This window comes from Falco biarmicus, chromosome 4 (assembly GCF_023638135.1).
Source record: "Falco biarmicus isolate bFalBia1 chromosome 4, bFalBia1.pri, whole genome shotgun sequence".
Lineage (NCBI taxonomy): Eukaryota > Metazoa > Chordata > Aves > Falconiformes > Falconidae > Falco > Falco biarmicus.
This window is the reverse complement of record NC_079291.1, coordinates 55,023,232-55,038,690: the sequence shown is the minus strand read 5'-3', so window position 1 is coordinate 55,038,690 and position 15,459 is coordinate 55,023,232. Positions and strand designations below refer to the sequence as shown.

The following is a 15,459-nucleotide window of genomic DNA, read 5'->3' as shown; positions in this document are numbered from 1 at the left end:
CTTGGAGAAAAAGCAAGTGCATTGTCATAATCAAGTTACTAATGATAGGTCCATTATATAATCAACAAATTTGTGTTTCTGCTGGCCATTTTCTTTCCTTTTGCCTCCATAATAGTTTTTGGTTCAGTTAGACATTTTCAACTCATTTAATAAATGGATAAAGTAAGCATTTGGATTTTTACCAAATGTGTTGCATTGTGCTGATTACTAACTGCAGCTGTTGCATTTCACTGCAGAAATACTTACTTTTCAGCATGGTCATCTTTCAGGCATAGATGAACATGCAAGTGCCCTGTGTGTCACTCGTATCATTCCCAGTATTTAGGCAATACCAAATAACTAGAACCAAAACTTAACTTATAGTTTCAAGTGAACTCAGCAGTAATTTGCACATTTTCATATATTATTATATATATATAATATATACATATATATGTATTTGTATTTTATATATATATAAAGTGCCTATCACTATATTGATAAACATTCTTTGAAACCACTCTTGGCGGCAGAGGTAAGAACAGGAGCCAGTCTGTTAGTACCTCAGCACTCCTGTTTCCAACCAATTAAAAAAAAAATAATAATCCACAAGACACTGTTGCCAGGCTGCCTGGCTGGTGTTTAATATTGCTACTTCATCAGGGTTGGAGGGAGACCTATTGTGAACAGCAACAGTTTGCACTGTGACTTCTCCAACAGTGCAAGTGTTGCAGAAGGGCAGCGGGACATGAAGGCTCAGACCCATTACCAGTCGAAATGTCTCTTCCTGTTACAATTCATGGTTGCTGAAGTCCACATGCTCAATAGCCAAGAAAGCCTCTAAGCTTTACCTCTAGGTAAATAAATTTAAAAAGTAACTTTTTAAAATTATCTGGCAGGGGCAGACTAAAGCAGAGGATTCCTGTTGTGGGAGTTCTCCTGTGCAACATGTACATTCCCAATGAACAAGCCCAGGCATATTTGTTTTTACACAGTCGTTTCCACACCAAGACACATTTCCATTCCCCCTCCCTCCTTCTGCTTTTGTATTCTGTCGTCCACATCAACAATTAGTGGAAGTGCCTGGCTGTGCCTGCTCACATTGTTCCCAGACTTTTCTCTCCCCCAGTGAGCTCTGAAGACCATGCATTATTTGACATGACATGACTTGGAGGCCTTCTACAGCAACTGCCTTCTATGCAGGGAAGCAGACAGAGACAAGGAAGAAGAAAGTTAGTCCTGGTTACGACTATCTGAGATAATAGGACTCAAATAAATATACATTAATCTCTTAGCACAATACCCCAGGTGATCAGACTTTAAATTACTTAGTCTTGTAAACAAACAAACAAAAAAAACCCCAAAACCAAACCCCACCGAAATAAAAATGGCCTAAAGGTCAAGATACAAAGTCAGCCCGTTGTTCTGTTTGCTTTGTGACATTAAAACACAGGATACGAAATCAAAACCAATCTTATTACAGCTAGAAACTAAATCCAGATGTTTTAACATCAGGCAGAAGCATATTCATAATGTGGTTTTTTTTCCTGAATTAATTGTCTACTGCATTTTCCATCACAGTTAATTTCTCTGCAACATGAGCAATTTGCCAGCTTGTACATACACACTGAATGTATTCAGCTTATAGTAAACAGCTGTACACAGGGCTGTTTCCCCTCACACACACAGGCTTTGCACTTGTGTCTTTACATGTTTTTTAAATTAACCTAGTCAAGTGCACAGAACATTCAAAACCATAAAACATAATCAAAGGTACATATTGCTCCCTGCAATTGAACTCTTAGAAATATCTTCTCTGAAAATGGATGTTCCCTTAGAGTGTATACTTAATATTTCCTCTCATTTTGTTGCTAAAGTCCAGAGAAATTAGATTTTGCTGTTCCTTCATGAGAAGGTGATCCCCCGACATATGTCCCCAGATGTTCAGCCTGTGTGTTCCAACTCTCATCCATTAAACTGCCATTGATATCACTAACCTTCGCTTTTACATGCGTGCCTCTTCCTCAGTTACTTCAACCCAAGTACAGTCAAGGCTAAAAGCTTGTTTTACAGCTGATACGTATAGTGAAAATTCAAAGACTAAGTTGGTTAACCCACCTCACGACCTGAGGAGCTAGCTCCTCTGTGTCCTCCCATTTCTCTCCAGTGAGTTCAACAAGCAGCAGCTCACAAAGCAATATTGACAGTGCCTTGCAGAACTCGAAATACCTTTAAACTCAAATATCTTTGCTTCATAAACACGCTGAAAAAAAGTATATGCAGATTATGGCAGTAAAACATATTTTTCCTTTTAAAACAGTCATATTTGAAAGTAAATTTGAAATAACGATCCACAGTGAGTCTAAACACATTAAATGCCTAAAGTAGTTCACAAAACTTTAAAAGTTTAGCCAAGTAAAAAATATATAAATCAAAAATCCTCTCAAATTTTAAATGATTGCAGCTTTTTCTCAAGTTACATTTAAAAGTTGAAGGGAACAGAAAAGGAATTTCCTTTTGAATTCTTTATCGTATATAATACTTAGTCACTCTCAGTCCAATGTAAGGTTGTACATAGACTTTATCATGTCTCACAACGGATTGCACTGCACAAAGTATCAGTATTAGTTTCAGTCTTTATCATCAAGAGAACAGCTGCTATTTATGTCTTCCCAAATTAGTTCCTAGTATTACTTTCAATCTCTGTTTCATCAAAAACAAGCATCTGGCTTGGGGGTTTTTGGTTGGTTGTTGGGTTTTTTTCCATTTTAGCAATCGGTGAAAGAGAATGTTATTGGGAGTGGACAAGTAGGAAAATCAGTTTCTGGTTCATAATACAGGTATAAATAGCAGAGAGGGAAGATGGCATCTTGAAAGCTTGAAAGACGTAAAGCTTGATTTTCAAATGTATTTAAGGACATCCTGATGCTAAATTAATAGGATCTTCAAATACTGCAAAGGGATCTAATGTGCCTAAATTCTTTTTAAAATCCCATCCTACTGAACTACTAGGCTTCTTAGCATCTTTTTTCCTCAAGAATTAATCTTGTGAATGGCATTTCAAGCCAACTTGAGTCATCTGTTGGTCTCTGATTTCTGGATCTCGGATTATAGACAGATGGACATCAAAAGGGAATGAGTTACCAAGGCTTACCAAGTTACCACTCATTTTATCTGACAACGAATACCATGAAAATAAAATCTGGTGGCTAACTAAGAAGGCACGGTAAGGTAGTGTATTTTATTCAGCATTACGGTGGGATGGGAGGATGCATATAGTCTGTTAATAAAGCCAACCGGTGAATAGCAGCTTGCTCTGCCTTGGTAACTATTGGTTGAGGTGCATAGGCCAGCTGATAAATACTGGGTGAAAAACATTTTTGTCTTACTAAGTAATGGAGACTAGCTCGCTATTGTACATGGGTAAGTAAGGCATTTTTCCTCTTTTATTGACTTCAGTGTTTTACAGCTGAAAATCAAAAGAGTTCATTTAACAGTGACTTTTGCATGCCAGCTGATGATGCCTCCACAGGTCTGCCACAGTGAAAGGAGCCAGAACTCTGAAGTACACAATACAGAAAAAATAATTGAAGTAATTGCAGTTTTTGCATTACTGGTATTGCTTTATAAAGAAGAATGCTGGCATGTACCCTCCTGCCTCTGCATAGCTTAGAGCATGTACAGTCATTCTCAAAAACATAAAAAATATAAGGAAAATGTATAATTAATTGTCACCCAACTAAAAGAAGTCTATTAAATTAGTATTTACCTTTAACACCAACTAGCTAAATAAAAGGGTAAAGGAACAGCTGAATAACATCTTCTACCTCCCATTCATTTCAGGCTATAAATCTTATGGTTATGAATAATGTTGGCTCAACTTCTCAGATGGCAGAAGCTCTCCATTTTCCCATAAAACTGTAGAGTTGATCTAGCATTAGCGGAAGGAGTATCCAAGAAGATAGTGTTTGAGACCATGCTAGTAGTCTCTCTCCTGCACTAGCTAGCAGCAGTACCGGGGAATGCCCAGCTCCAAAAACTGGAAAGACAAGTCAGTGGAGTGCTGGAATGGAGACAGGATGCCTGCAAACTCTTTGGAGGGTGCTGTAAGATGAACATGGCTGGTAAAGTGCTATTTCAGATGTCTGAAACTCCATCTGCTTTAGTTTATACATGACAACATGCTAAATGGCTGTAGATGCCTTGTTTCAAGAACCCTACAACTGATGTGCCATCAGCTATCCAAAACAAACAAACAAAAAGACTAACATTTCACAACGTTCAACAACCACATGAACCACATGGAGGGTGTGATAATTAGGCACGCTCACTGAAGTACCACTTTGGATGCTGGAATTTAATAGTCTCCCCTAAGTTATCTAATATACTCAGTCCTTGGTCCTCCTGATCAGTCTGCCAAAGAGTCCCTACCAGTGTTATTTTAGAACACTGCATGACTGTCCGTAGACATTAGACTGGAATCCTTTCACATCACACTTACTTTCAAAAAGCAAAAGGAAAACCACTTTCCATCATTGCTGACTTAGGTTGAGCTTGCACATGGATCTTTATGGGACAAATACCACAGGAAAAAGATGGGGCTTAAGGTTAAGAAAAGTGAACTAGGTCTCAAGACTTCATGAGTCCAGTTGTCACACTCCTGCACAACATGGGGCAAGTTGCTTAAACTCCAGCCACCTACTTGAATATCAGTACTGCAGGGACAATGTCATTTCCTCTCACCTGCCTCCAGTCTATAACATCTATCAAGGCTTTAAATGCTTCAGAGAATTTGACTTACTAACATATGGATCCTTATGCATGCATAGACATCTAGTTCAACAGCATTCAGTCATGGATGGAAAGAACATCCCTTAAGATGTTTCAGTGTTTCAGTGTGGCACAGTGATACTTCAAAAGTTTATTCTTTGTGGACTTCAAGCTTCAGCCATTCAGAAATGCAAAGCTTACGTCAAGGACTCTTCTCTGCCCAACCTCAGGCAATACACCAGACAGAGATTCAGGCAGCTAGGCGATGATTTAGTGCTCTTAACCCCGAACATCCTTCCTCATGCCTCTTGGTTTAGATCACACTTCCAACATAGAAGCCATGATTAATACTCAGTAACAGCAAATCCCCCTCTAATTAATTTATACAGAAGGAATGACAACGCATGATGAAAACCACATTCCAGAAGATGCAATGCTCTACTGAGAAGCTGGTAAACTCCCATACGTATTGTGATAACACTGACTAAGCACCTTTTTTTATCTCTTCCTTACCGTCCCTTTCTTCCACAAGCCTCGTTGGCACTATTGTGCCTCCAGTTTCAACTCCTATCTCAAAGCCTGCTTTTCTCAAAGTCTCTACACTACACAATCAAATCCAGCTTCATTCCCCACATGGACTCTATGCTTCTGGGACAAGATCCAACCAACTGTAGAGTTAAATTCAATGTGCCTGTGTAGTGGCTGAACTATATTTACTCTCAAGGAGCTCTCACTTGCCCAAATGCATTCCTTCAGAGCAATGAAACTGTGCAATCTCCATCCTTGGTGATATTAAAAATCTGATAGGACACAGTTCTGAGCAACCTGCTGTAGCTGACTGCAGTGACCGGTCAGCAGAAGGATTGGACTAGACAATCTCCAGAGGTCTCTTCCAACCTCAACTATTCCACAATTCTTTAAAAACACTTCTTAGAAGGTATACCTTTTAAAGGCCACATCATCAAATGCAAGGCAACACAGGCTTAGCAAACATATTAAATGCAGAACTATGTAAAGGCATAGAACAGTCCTGAATCTGTGGAAATTTGTCAATGATTATGGCTAGGTAGCAAAAACATAAGTCATTGTGACACGCTTCAGTATTCTGTGCATAATTCTAGGTGTCTTTCCCAGTGTCCATGTAGATCCATTAAAAATAAGTGGCATGCAGGTAACAATCCATTTCTTCCACTAGGCAGGCTATAGGCAATGTTAATGGCACCTGTTTAATCCATCATATTCTTACAACTATACCTCTTCTATGGACAGCTTGCCTTCATTGAAATGTTTCTTCATGCTTGGATTCAAATGTTACCCCTAATCTGGCTCACCAAGTATTGATTTCTCTAATTCCATGGAAAATGTGTTTCCAAACTTTTCTAAAGGAATCAACAGGCATGTAACTTCCACAAACCAGATCCGAACTTCAGTCATTCATAAAAGACCACTAGTAAGTCTACAATTGAGCAGGAAAATCCTGTGATTTGTAGTGCTGCAAGACAGTACTCTGACCACTCAGACAGTTTTTCTTTCTTCAGCTTGCAGAAGGAGAGTATTTTCTTATTTTCATTGTTCCAGCAGTATTACTGACTGAAAAGGTAACCGCAAAATGCACAATGCCTGTTGTGAATAAATGATGATAAAGGCTTCATAACATGACAGATAATGCTTATGATGCACATGCTTCTTCCTAATGAAAATCCAGATCAATTAATGTGTTCTCCAGCAACTTAAAAAAGGCATATAGCTCTATCACCCTGATTGCAAAAATAGATTAAGTCTTCAGCTTATGACATAGGTTCTTGTTTTGGAGCAGAGGGTCACAGGCACCCTTTGCAATAATGACCATAAAGGTCTGAACAATCATGGTGTGTGATATAAATGACAACCATGAAACACGTACTGCAATGCATTGGCTATGCATCCTACTAAGTCATGCCTACATAATGTAATTTACTGTCATGCTAAATTATACGAAAATTTAAAGCACGCCATGTACCATTCTATGAATCCTCAATGTCAAAAACTGAACTACCATGTTATGTTTTGGTTCTCTACTGTGTAAATAATGCTTTCATGCTTTAAAGATTCCATATGTAGTTATATGCAAGCAATTTAAGAGAGACAGTATTACAGAAGCAAACACTAAACTGAAGCATTATGCTCCAGTTTCTACAACTACCTAAAGAATAAACACAAAAAGCATTCTGCTGCAGAAATTGTCATATACATCACTGTTTCAACTCACTGCTAATACTAGAAATCGTTCACTACTAGCATAGCACTGCATCACCAACCCAACAATAATACTTTATATTTATTGATGGCATCTTATATTTATGTGTATACCTAAGTTCTCCTTTCCAGGAGAAAAAACATACTCCATCCAAGATACATTCAAGCTGCTTTTTCTTTTTGTCTTTGAAGACATGCACAACTCTCCGTATTTGTTAGGCCATAACACTTTCTCCAGTGTGTCTACAGAAAATTAAGACAGCAGTCCTCTGCAACTAGATCAGGCCCTGAAAGCAGACTAATTGTCAAAGCGTGATGATCGGTTTAGGGTAACCTAGCCCACTAAGGCGCTGTTTCTATGCCAGACAGACATATTCTGTGACATCTCCTGTCTGCCACCAATGTCTTCCTTGATGCTTCATTTCTCTTGTAACCAACTCTGCTCTTTCATTAGTCCCTATGCATGCGATGCCTTTTGATATAAATTCACCTCTTCTTCAAAGGGATGAGGATTATATGTGGTACTTACTCAACATGAATGTCCATAATTTGGTCTACCAACCACCATGGTGACACAGTTTTAGCTCCTTTCTACTCCCGTTAGCCCTGCCAAACCAGCAGACAGGCACACCAACCTACTTCGATGACTGTCCATACATCATCAACAAAATGATTGTTGAATCCTGTCTTCAGAGTCAAATTCTGCTTTCAGTCACAAATGAACAGCTCCCTTGAATGCACTGTGGTGCAGGTCTGTGAACAGGCACTGTAACCTCCCAGGTGGAGACCACTACCTTCCACTTCACTCTTGATCCCTCTAGAAGCATGCAATTTTCTTCTGTTTCAGTAATTCCCCCAATATGAGCACGATGTGAGTAACCTTCCCTGAGGCCGTAAGTCTCACCATCCACATTTCTGTGAGGTTCCTTCCACATTCATGACTTATTCCTCCAAGCAAACTCACATTCCTCTGAGCCAACAGTCCTCACAGGCTCACAGGTATATACAAAGGAGGTTGGATGAGACCATTTAGGAGCAGAATCTCCTACCCAAATAAGTGATATTTTAAAGAAGCAGTACTTTTCAATAAGCTGATGATTAGTTTGTCTCATGCTTTAAAACAAAACAAAAAAAAAAAGACTAAGAACGTCCCTAATTACAGCAGCAGCTATTATGACTGTAAACATGAATCCTTTCTTTTTTTCCTTCAGATAGATTCAAAGTGCAATCTCAACACTCCTGAGCAAGTACTCCTTGCCCTTCCGGATCCTTAATATATCAGCCCTTTAGGGAGGAATCCAAATTTAAACTTCAAGGCCACAGAGGCTCAGGACAACTCAGTCTGCCCTATGATAGCAAGGAGGAGGACAGCTGCAGATTTAATTCTAGTGAAATACTTCTCTCTCCTCTGTCTCGCTCTCCCCCCACCTCCTTTTCCCAAGAAAACAAACATTTTTTTCATGCCTAGATCACACTGGAAGCTGATTCCCTCACCTTCTTTGAAAGAATCAACCAACTTATTCCTCATCTACAGCTTCCTAAAGTGATCCCTAAACTGAAGTGCTGTTCTTATCAGCCCACCCAGCAATTACTGGGAGACAAGAAGCACCCTGCAAAAACTGTGTCAGAACAAAATCATTTCACAGTGATTTCTTAGGCATGCAGCCATTAATGACTTTGCAAATGTGGAAAGCAAGATGGAGGGGCAGAGCCCAAGCCAACACTAGCTGTCAGAACATCACTGTCATCTATCAGGTTAGAAATATTTAAGCCATCTGATGTTTCAGCCTGGCATCCCAACATAACAACAGGCCTGGAAACGGCTATAAATCTGCACATTGAGGGGTCTGTTCAAAATCACAGAAGTTGACAAAGAGATGGGAGAAAGCGTGCAGAGGTGTTTGTGTGACATTGAAAATAAAGGATCATGATCTCCAAGAGCATGCTTCTAATGCATCAACTCTGCTGTCAGGGTTGAAGTACCAGAGGCAACAGCCACTTCACTGAACTGAAAGATGTTTTTATATTCATTTGCAGATGTTATTTTTGTCATCCTTGTGAAAAAATCTCTTTGTTCTTTTGAATAAAAAGTCACCTTGTGATATATTTGGGAAAAATCCAAGGAAGTGGCAAGGTTCTGCAATTTCTACCTGCTGGGACCAGCAGATGCTTGGCACTTGCCATGGTGAAGCTCTCGAGACAGGTCCTGCCCTCAGTCGTGCTAGTGTAAATACAACATAACTTTGCTGGCACTGACTGAATAATCCCAGATGAAATTCAAAGTAAGCAAGAGCAGAAACTCTCCCTTTTTTTTTTTTTTTCAGCAACAGGATTACAACGGTAACAACGTTAGAATAGATCAATTTTGCAAGATGACAAAAGAACATACCAATCTCACTGCTGTGAGCTCCTGCTCAGCAGACAATTGCATCCCATCTTAGAACAGTTTTTAAAATGTTCAAAGCAATGGCCAATCATTAACTTCTAATGACTTAAAAAGGAATTTTATAACGCTAATGTCTTCATATTACGGATGTGATGCATCCAGAGAGCAAAGGTTTCTATTCAAATCTGTAGCAGCTTTCAAAGATATTTGGACCAGAAATTTCCATTTAGGCATCTCTAATTTCAAGACTTCAGAACATGCTGCTGGGAAAGATGGAGGTTGATATGACCTCTACTTTACAAAAGCTCCTGCAATTATATTATAGCCTATCTAAATTACTAGGGTTTAGTCGGTTCTGTATTTACAAAGAAAACAACAAAAACTTTTTCCAATCAGTCCAGCAATTTAGCAAATACTTCCCTGCCACACTAACAGAACAGAGTGGCCCCCGCTTTACTCTTGGCTACTGAGTGCCGAGTTGAGAGCAGCTAGGAAACCCAACTGGCAGGAACTTAGTGGTCTACCGCTATTCCCAGAAGCAAGGGCTGGGCACCACCCACTTGTGCCAAAGGAGACTGAGCACAGAAAGAAGGTGAAAATTGAGTGTTTCCAGGCTTTTTGTATCATGTCTTGTTCTTGCTTGAGAAAGATGTACCTGAGAAATACCCTGGAGTGTTGCAAGACACAAAACCAGCTTTCTTCAATTGATCCATTTTTTCCCACTGTCATGGGTAAACCAAAAAAAGAAAAAAATCTATGGGAGAAGGAATAAAAGCATACAACTTTCTTTTCAGGCACACCTCTTATTCTGCAATCCTCTAACCTAACTGTAGCATATTTTGGATTATTATCCTTTCTTTTTTTTTTTTTTCCCCCACAATATTTGTCATTACTTTTTCAGTTAGAATTTCTACATGACTAATAAATACATTTTAGGACAGCCTGCATCGCAACAGTACCTTTTTGTCCCACTGCTTTCTCTTTCAGAATTGACTCCTCTCTCCCTTCCTACTCAGACCTTTTTAGTCCTTCTCTTGTTCCTAATTTGAAGATCTCAATGAGCAAGAATTACATGTCTCAGCAATAAACATGATCTCACAGCAACACAAAGAAGAGGATGAACAAAATAAAAATTACTGTCTGGTGAAAGCTCCCTTGACAACTACAGCTACACTGACAGGCGCCACTGAAATAATAGGAATGATGCTTCAAAACAACAGCCAAGAAAACGTTATGAAAGAGAAAAAAAAACAGTCTAAATGGATCTTTTCAAATGCAGATTGCACTGTCAAATGAGGAGAATGAGAAAAATGTTCGTTCTTATAGCTGGTCATATTTAAACTCTGCCAGATTACAGAAAACCATCGAAAATGTCAGTACAACCTGAAAGACTCTGGGCCCAATAGTCCATGTCAGGGATGCTAGAAAGATGCAGAATGGAACAGGGGAATCATATTTTGGGGAGAGAGAGAGATGGAAGGTGTTATCTCATTACCAAATAAATCTTGAATTTCTTCCAGCTGGGTGAACAACTCATGTCAACTTCAGTGCCATATCAGGCGTTTACAGGCTTGTATCTGGATAAGGACCACTACCTAGATGACAAACTGCACAGCAAAGAAGCCAAGATATTAATGAACATGAAAAAATATGGCCCACTATTATTGATGTTCCATCCAAGACAGAACTAAGGCAACACTTAGGAAGAAAGTTTGTCTGTGGGCTTAGGGAGGCAATTAAGAAAAAGCATTAGCCTTCCTCTGTCAATAATGCTTAAGTGCAAACAAGGTACTCAGGCGTTTTTTCTACCTTAGCTTTACAACCATAAAATGAGCAAAATTGCTGCAAGTACTGGTGTGGTCAGAGTTATCTGGTGGTCAGAAGGTATTTCAAAAGCACCAGATGGATTGTGTAAAAACCTGCAGCAACTGCAGCATCTCCTAAACCAGCTACAGCTCTTCAGCAGGCAGAAAATGCAGCTTTTTGGAGCAGAGGTGGAGATCCAGCTGCACCGAAGTTCCCGGCTAGACTGAGTCAGAGGCGGGGGGGGGGGGGGGGGGGGCGGCGAGGGGAGCGATGGAAAGAGGAAAGAAATGGCAGAGACAATGCAGCAGACAGGGTGGAAAGGAATAAGGTGTGCAGGATGAGTGGTGCTTTGGTGTGGTGTATTTTGCATCTCTATTGTGAAGTACTACTGGTAACATGGCAAAGATTATTGCCTAAAAACTCCAGTCACAAATGTGTAGGCGACACCCATGTTAGCACAAACAAGACCCATTTCTCCTAGTACTGAATGCACACAAGAGCTCCAGAAGTTTGGCTTAGGCTCTTGGGCTTGCATTCCTCTCCAGAGAAAAATGAAATCCGCAGAAGAGCCATGTATTTCTCCTCCATTTTATTCCACACACTCAAGACACCTAATAAATTTGCTATGATTTCTTATTCTTCCCTAAAACAAAAGGAAAACTTAGAACCAGAAATATCTTTTTCCTCCCTGATAGGCTGGCAGAGACATGTGTAGGACTGTTTCCCACTCTTACATAAAGAGATTAAAAAATAAAAATAAAAAACAAAACCAAACCCAGTTTTCACAGAAAACTATACAGGGACTCTTGTCATTTCTTGCCAGAAGCACCAAACCCAAAAGAGTATCAGGACTGAGAATAAAAAGCTAAATAGTTACATAGATAACAAAAACATCGTAATAGTAAACAAAAACAATAACCAAAGTTTTGAAAGGCATATAAATTCCGAAGCCAGAGCCAGCTAGCCTTTTAGTACTCACTGGCAATAAAAAGAAACTTTTGGTCTGAGGTTATTCTGTATCTACATACTGTAATTTCTTGCATCTTTCTTTACAATGTCAATACACAAAACAAAACAGTCCGTGAACAAACTGCCTAGCTCACTAGTCTGCTCCACCAAGGCAATACAACTGTCCCAGCTCTTTCAGCAGTAAACAGAGTGCTCGAGTCCAAATCTGAGAGAGCCCCGAGCTCCCCGGTGCTAGGAAATTCAGATGTGGATTAGTCTCGAGAGAGGGAAGAGTCAGATTAAACACTGATTCAGTCACAGGACACGGACAGTTCCCAGAGCCAAACCTGGGGCTGCTGAGACCAGCTTTTGGGGGTGAACAGCCCTTTTACTAAACCACGCTGCAAGTCTGTGTGTGAACTGGATGAGCCATACTGAACCAAACCCACAGCCCGGGGCAGGGGAGCAGCGGTGCAGCTGGAGTTATCCTCGCTCCTCCGTGCCACGGTCGCTGCACCCTGAGCTCCAGCACTGCACGGGGGGCAGAGACCAGGGGAAGACCCCATGCTCCAACCCACCCCACATGGAGAGGACTTGCCTGTTGCATCGGCTACACCCCCCAGCCCAGCATGCCCCAAACTTCAGACCTCAGCGGCAGAAAACACCTCTCCCAGCGCTATATGTCAGAGAAAAACATGCCCCAGTGCCCAAGCCACGCCAGCTGCCCAAGCGGAGGAAGAGGAGGGAGCCACTTACGGGGATGTGCACTCGCAACATAAGTTTCTTCTGGCTGGAGGTTTTCCTGCTGCTGCTGCTGCTGCTGCAGCTGCTGCTGCTGCTGCTGCTGCTGGAGGCATCCTTCTTCTTGTCCATGGCAGTGCTTCCCATCCCTTCACTCAGGCGTGGTGCTGGGCGATGGATCTGGAAAAGGAAGCTCCTCTTCCACGTCTCCCCACCGTCCCACCGGCCGCAGTTACTCCAGGCTCCTTATTTTCTTTTTTTCTTTTCTTTTTTTTTTTTAATAGTCTTGGGAAATGGGGGGGTGGGGGGGGGTGGGGGGGGGGTGGGGAGTGGAGAAGCAGAGGGAAGGGGAGGAGTTTCTCCAGCTCCAGTCTTTAATCCCAGCAGCGAGGTGTCAGGGAGGACCTTCTCAAGAGCATGAGATGCCCTTACAAACGCTGCTCGCTTTCTCACTCTTCCGCCCTTTCAAAAATATCCGGAGCATCCTGGGGAGGGGGGGTGAGAAAGTTTCCTTCCCCTCGCCCAGCCCGGCCGCACTCTCCCCGAAACTGAAAAAAAACCCCAAACAACTCCAACACGAAAAAACACCCAAACGCCACGAAATCCCGAAAAGGGGAAGGCGCTGGGGCGAGGCTGCTGGCAGGCCGGGGGTGGCGGGGGGCCGGCCCGGGCCGGCCCGGGCGGCGGGGCGAGCGCGGATGCCCCGCGGGGGGCTCGGCGGGGAGCGGTGCCCGGCGCAGCCCGCGGGGAGCCCGGCCGGGGCGGGGGGAGGTGTCGGGCGCCGCCGGGAGCCCCGGCCGCTCGCCAGGAAGTGCAAGGCGAGCACAACACAACCTTCCCCCGCGCCCCTCCGCGTGTGCGGGCCGCCATGCCGAGCCCTTCGGGGGGCGATGGGGGGGGTGCGGGGGCTGTGCCCGCATCCCCCCGGCTGCTGGAGCACGGGGGTGGGCGAAAAGGCTGGCCTTCACCTTACCAAAGGCGCACAAAAGCGGCGCGGTTCCTGTCCCTCCCGACCTCACAGGCTGACTCCTCACCTCCCTCCCCCCGGGGTTTCTCCCGGTGGTGCCCTACGGAAGGGTTATTTTCCCCGCAGGCAGCCCCTTCCCACCGCGCCGCGCTCCGGGCCACCAGCACCCCCGCGCCAGCCGGCTTTGCGCAGCCCGGCCCGGCGGCTGCAGCGGCCCCCGCCGCCCGGCGGACGGCGCTGGGCACGGGCAACGGCCCCAGGGACGGCGCTGGGCACGGGCAGCGGCCCAGCGGCACGGCTAGGCTCGCTCCGCCGGGGACCGTCGGGGCTGCCCCTCCCCGGGCTGCCGGGGAACTTGTGCCAAGTCCTGGAGGGCCCCAGTCCACCCCTGAACAGTGATTTTTCCGCTCCCTCCCTCCAAAGAGCCTTCAAACGCGAATGCAATTCAGCCGGGTGAGAGAGGCGGCTCACACCCCGCGGGCAAGCGCTGTCGGCGTTACAGGGGATCAGAAAATGAAGAGCTTTCAAACCCGCGTCACCTGTGGCTGCACCGGCGGCGGGGCGCAAAGCCATGCCCATGCCACCCCTGCTGCCCGGCAGGCTTTCAGGGCTGAGAGGTTTGGACAGCAAAGGGAGAGGTGCCTTTGCTTTAAAACAGCAAGTGGTTTTCATAACAAACATACATTCTGGATCAAAATAGGAGGTTTTTGGTTTAGAAGTGACTCTTCTTCCCTTGACAATCTCTGCACCATCTTACACTGTCTGAATTTGACATTCAGACCAAGGCCATCACAGCCCCAGACTTTTGATCACATCACTTAAACACAGATTTTCACTGGGTTCAAAGCTGTGCATGTATGCACAGCTGAGCCTACACCATATTACCTCTAACAAATCTTATAGGAGTCTATAAACCAATGGTTTATAAGCATTGAGGGGAGAAGCGGAAGTGTTTTCCATTAAAATCTTATCTTCTGGAAAAAATATAGGAATGGGATGGCTCTCTCCAAGAAATACAAGAATTCAGGCCTATTTCCCTTCTTACAGAAGTCTCAGGGTTTAACAGATGCAAAGGAAGTTCAGGCATAAAGTCTGTAGCAACTTCTCTAAAACCATACAGAATCAAATACAAATACGAACCTTCTGCTTTAATGTTACATATATAACTGTCCTATAGGTTCCTACAGGACATCATGGAAGGAAACAAACGCAGAAACGAGACTGCAGGGGTTGACAATATTGTCACCGGATTGGAAAGGGATATTAGTGGCACATGGACAGAGGAAGCAGAATTCCCCAAACAGTAAAGAGTGCTTGGGGCAGCCAGCGATCCTCCCAAAAAAAGACACCAAAACCAAAAAAAGAGGAGTGGGTCTGTAACACCTGCTTTCCCCCTGCATTTATATACGCTCTTCTACCAATGAAGTGCTGCTGCTAAGGGGTATGGGAATGACTGGTCCCTGGAATTGAGAAATGAGAAAATTACTAATAAATGTGTCTACCAAAAAACTGTCATGACATTTTTCATTGCTAGTATAGTCTTGAAAGTTAAAAAATAAGGGAAAAACAAGGTAGAATTTCTTTAGAACTATTTTAGCACTAAGTAACATAAGCAAGCAGATCTCCT

The 15,459-nt window shown here is 43.0% G+C and overlaps 1 protein-coding gene across 2 annotated transcripts in view; it reads right to left on the bottom strand.

The window, feature by feature from the left end:
- The window catches only part of PRKAG2 (protein kinase AMP-activated non-catalytic subunit gamma 2), a 222,620-nt gene extending 209,454 nt beyond the window's left edge, over nt 1-13,166 (bottom strand). For both annotated transcript variants that reach the window (XM_056338754.1, XM_056338755.1), the window contains exon 1: nt 12,881-13,166. In XM_056338754.1, the coding sequence (XP_056194729.1) occupies nt 12,881-13,012 (132 nt within the window). In that variant the 5' untranslated portion in view covers nt 13,013-13,166. The remainder of the gene's footprint in view (nt 1-12,880) is intronic.
- Nucleotides 13,167-15,459: the final 2,293 nt, after the last annotated feature.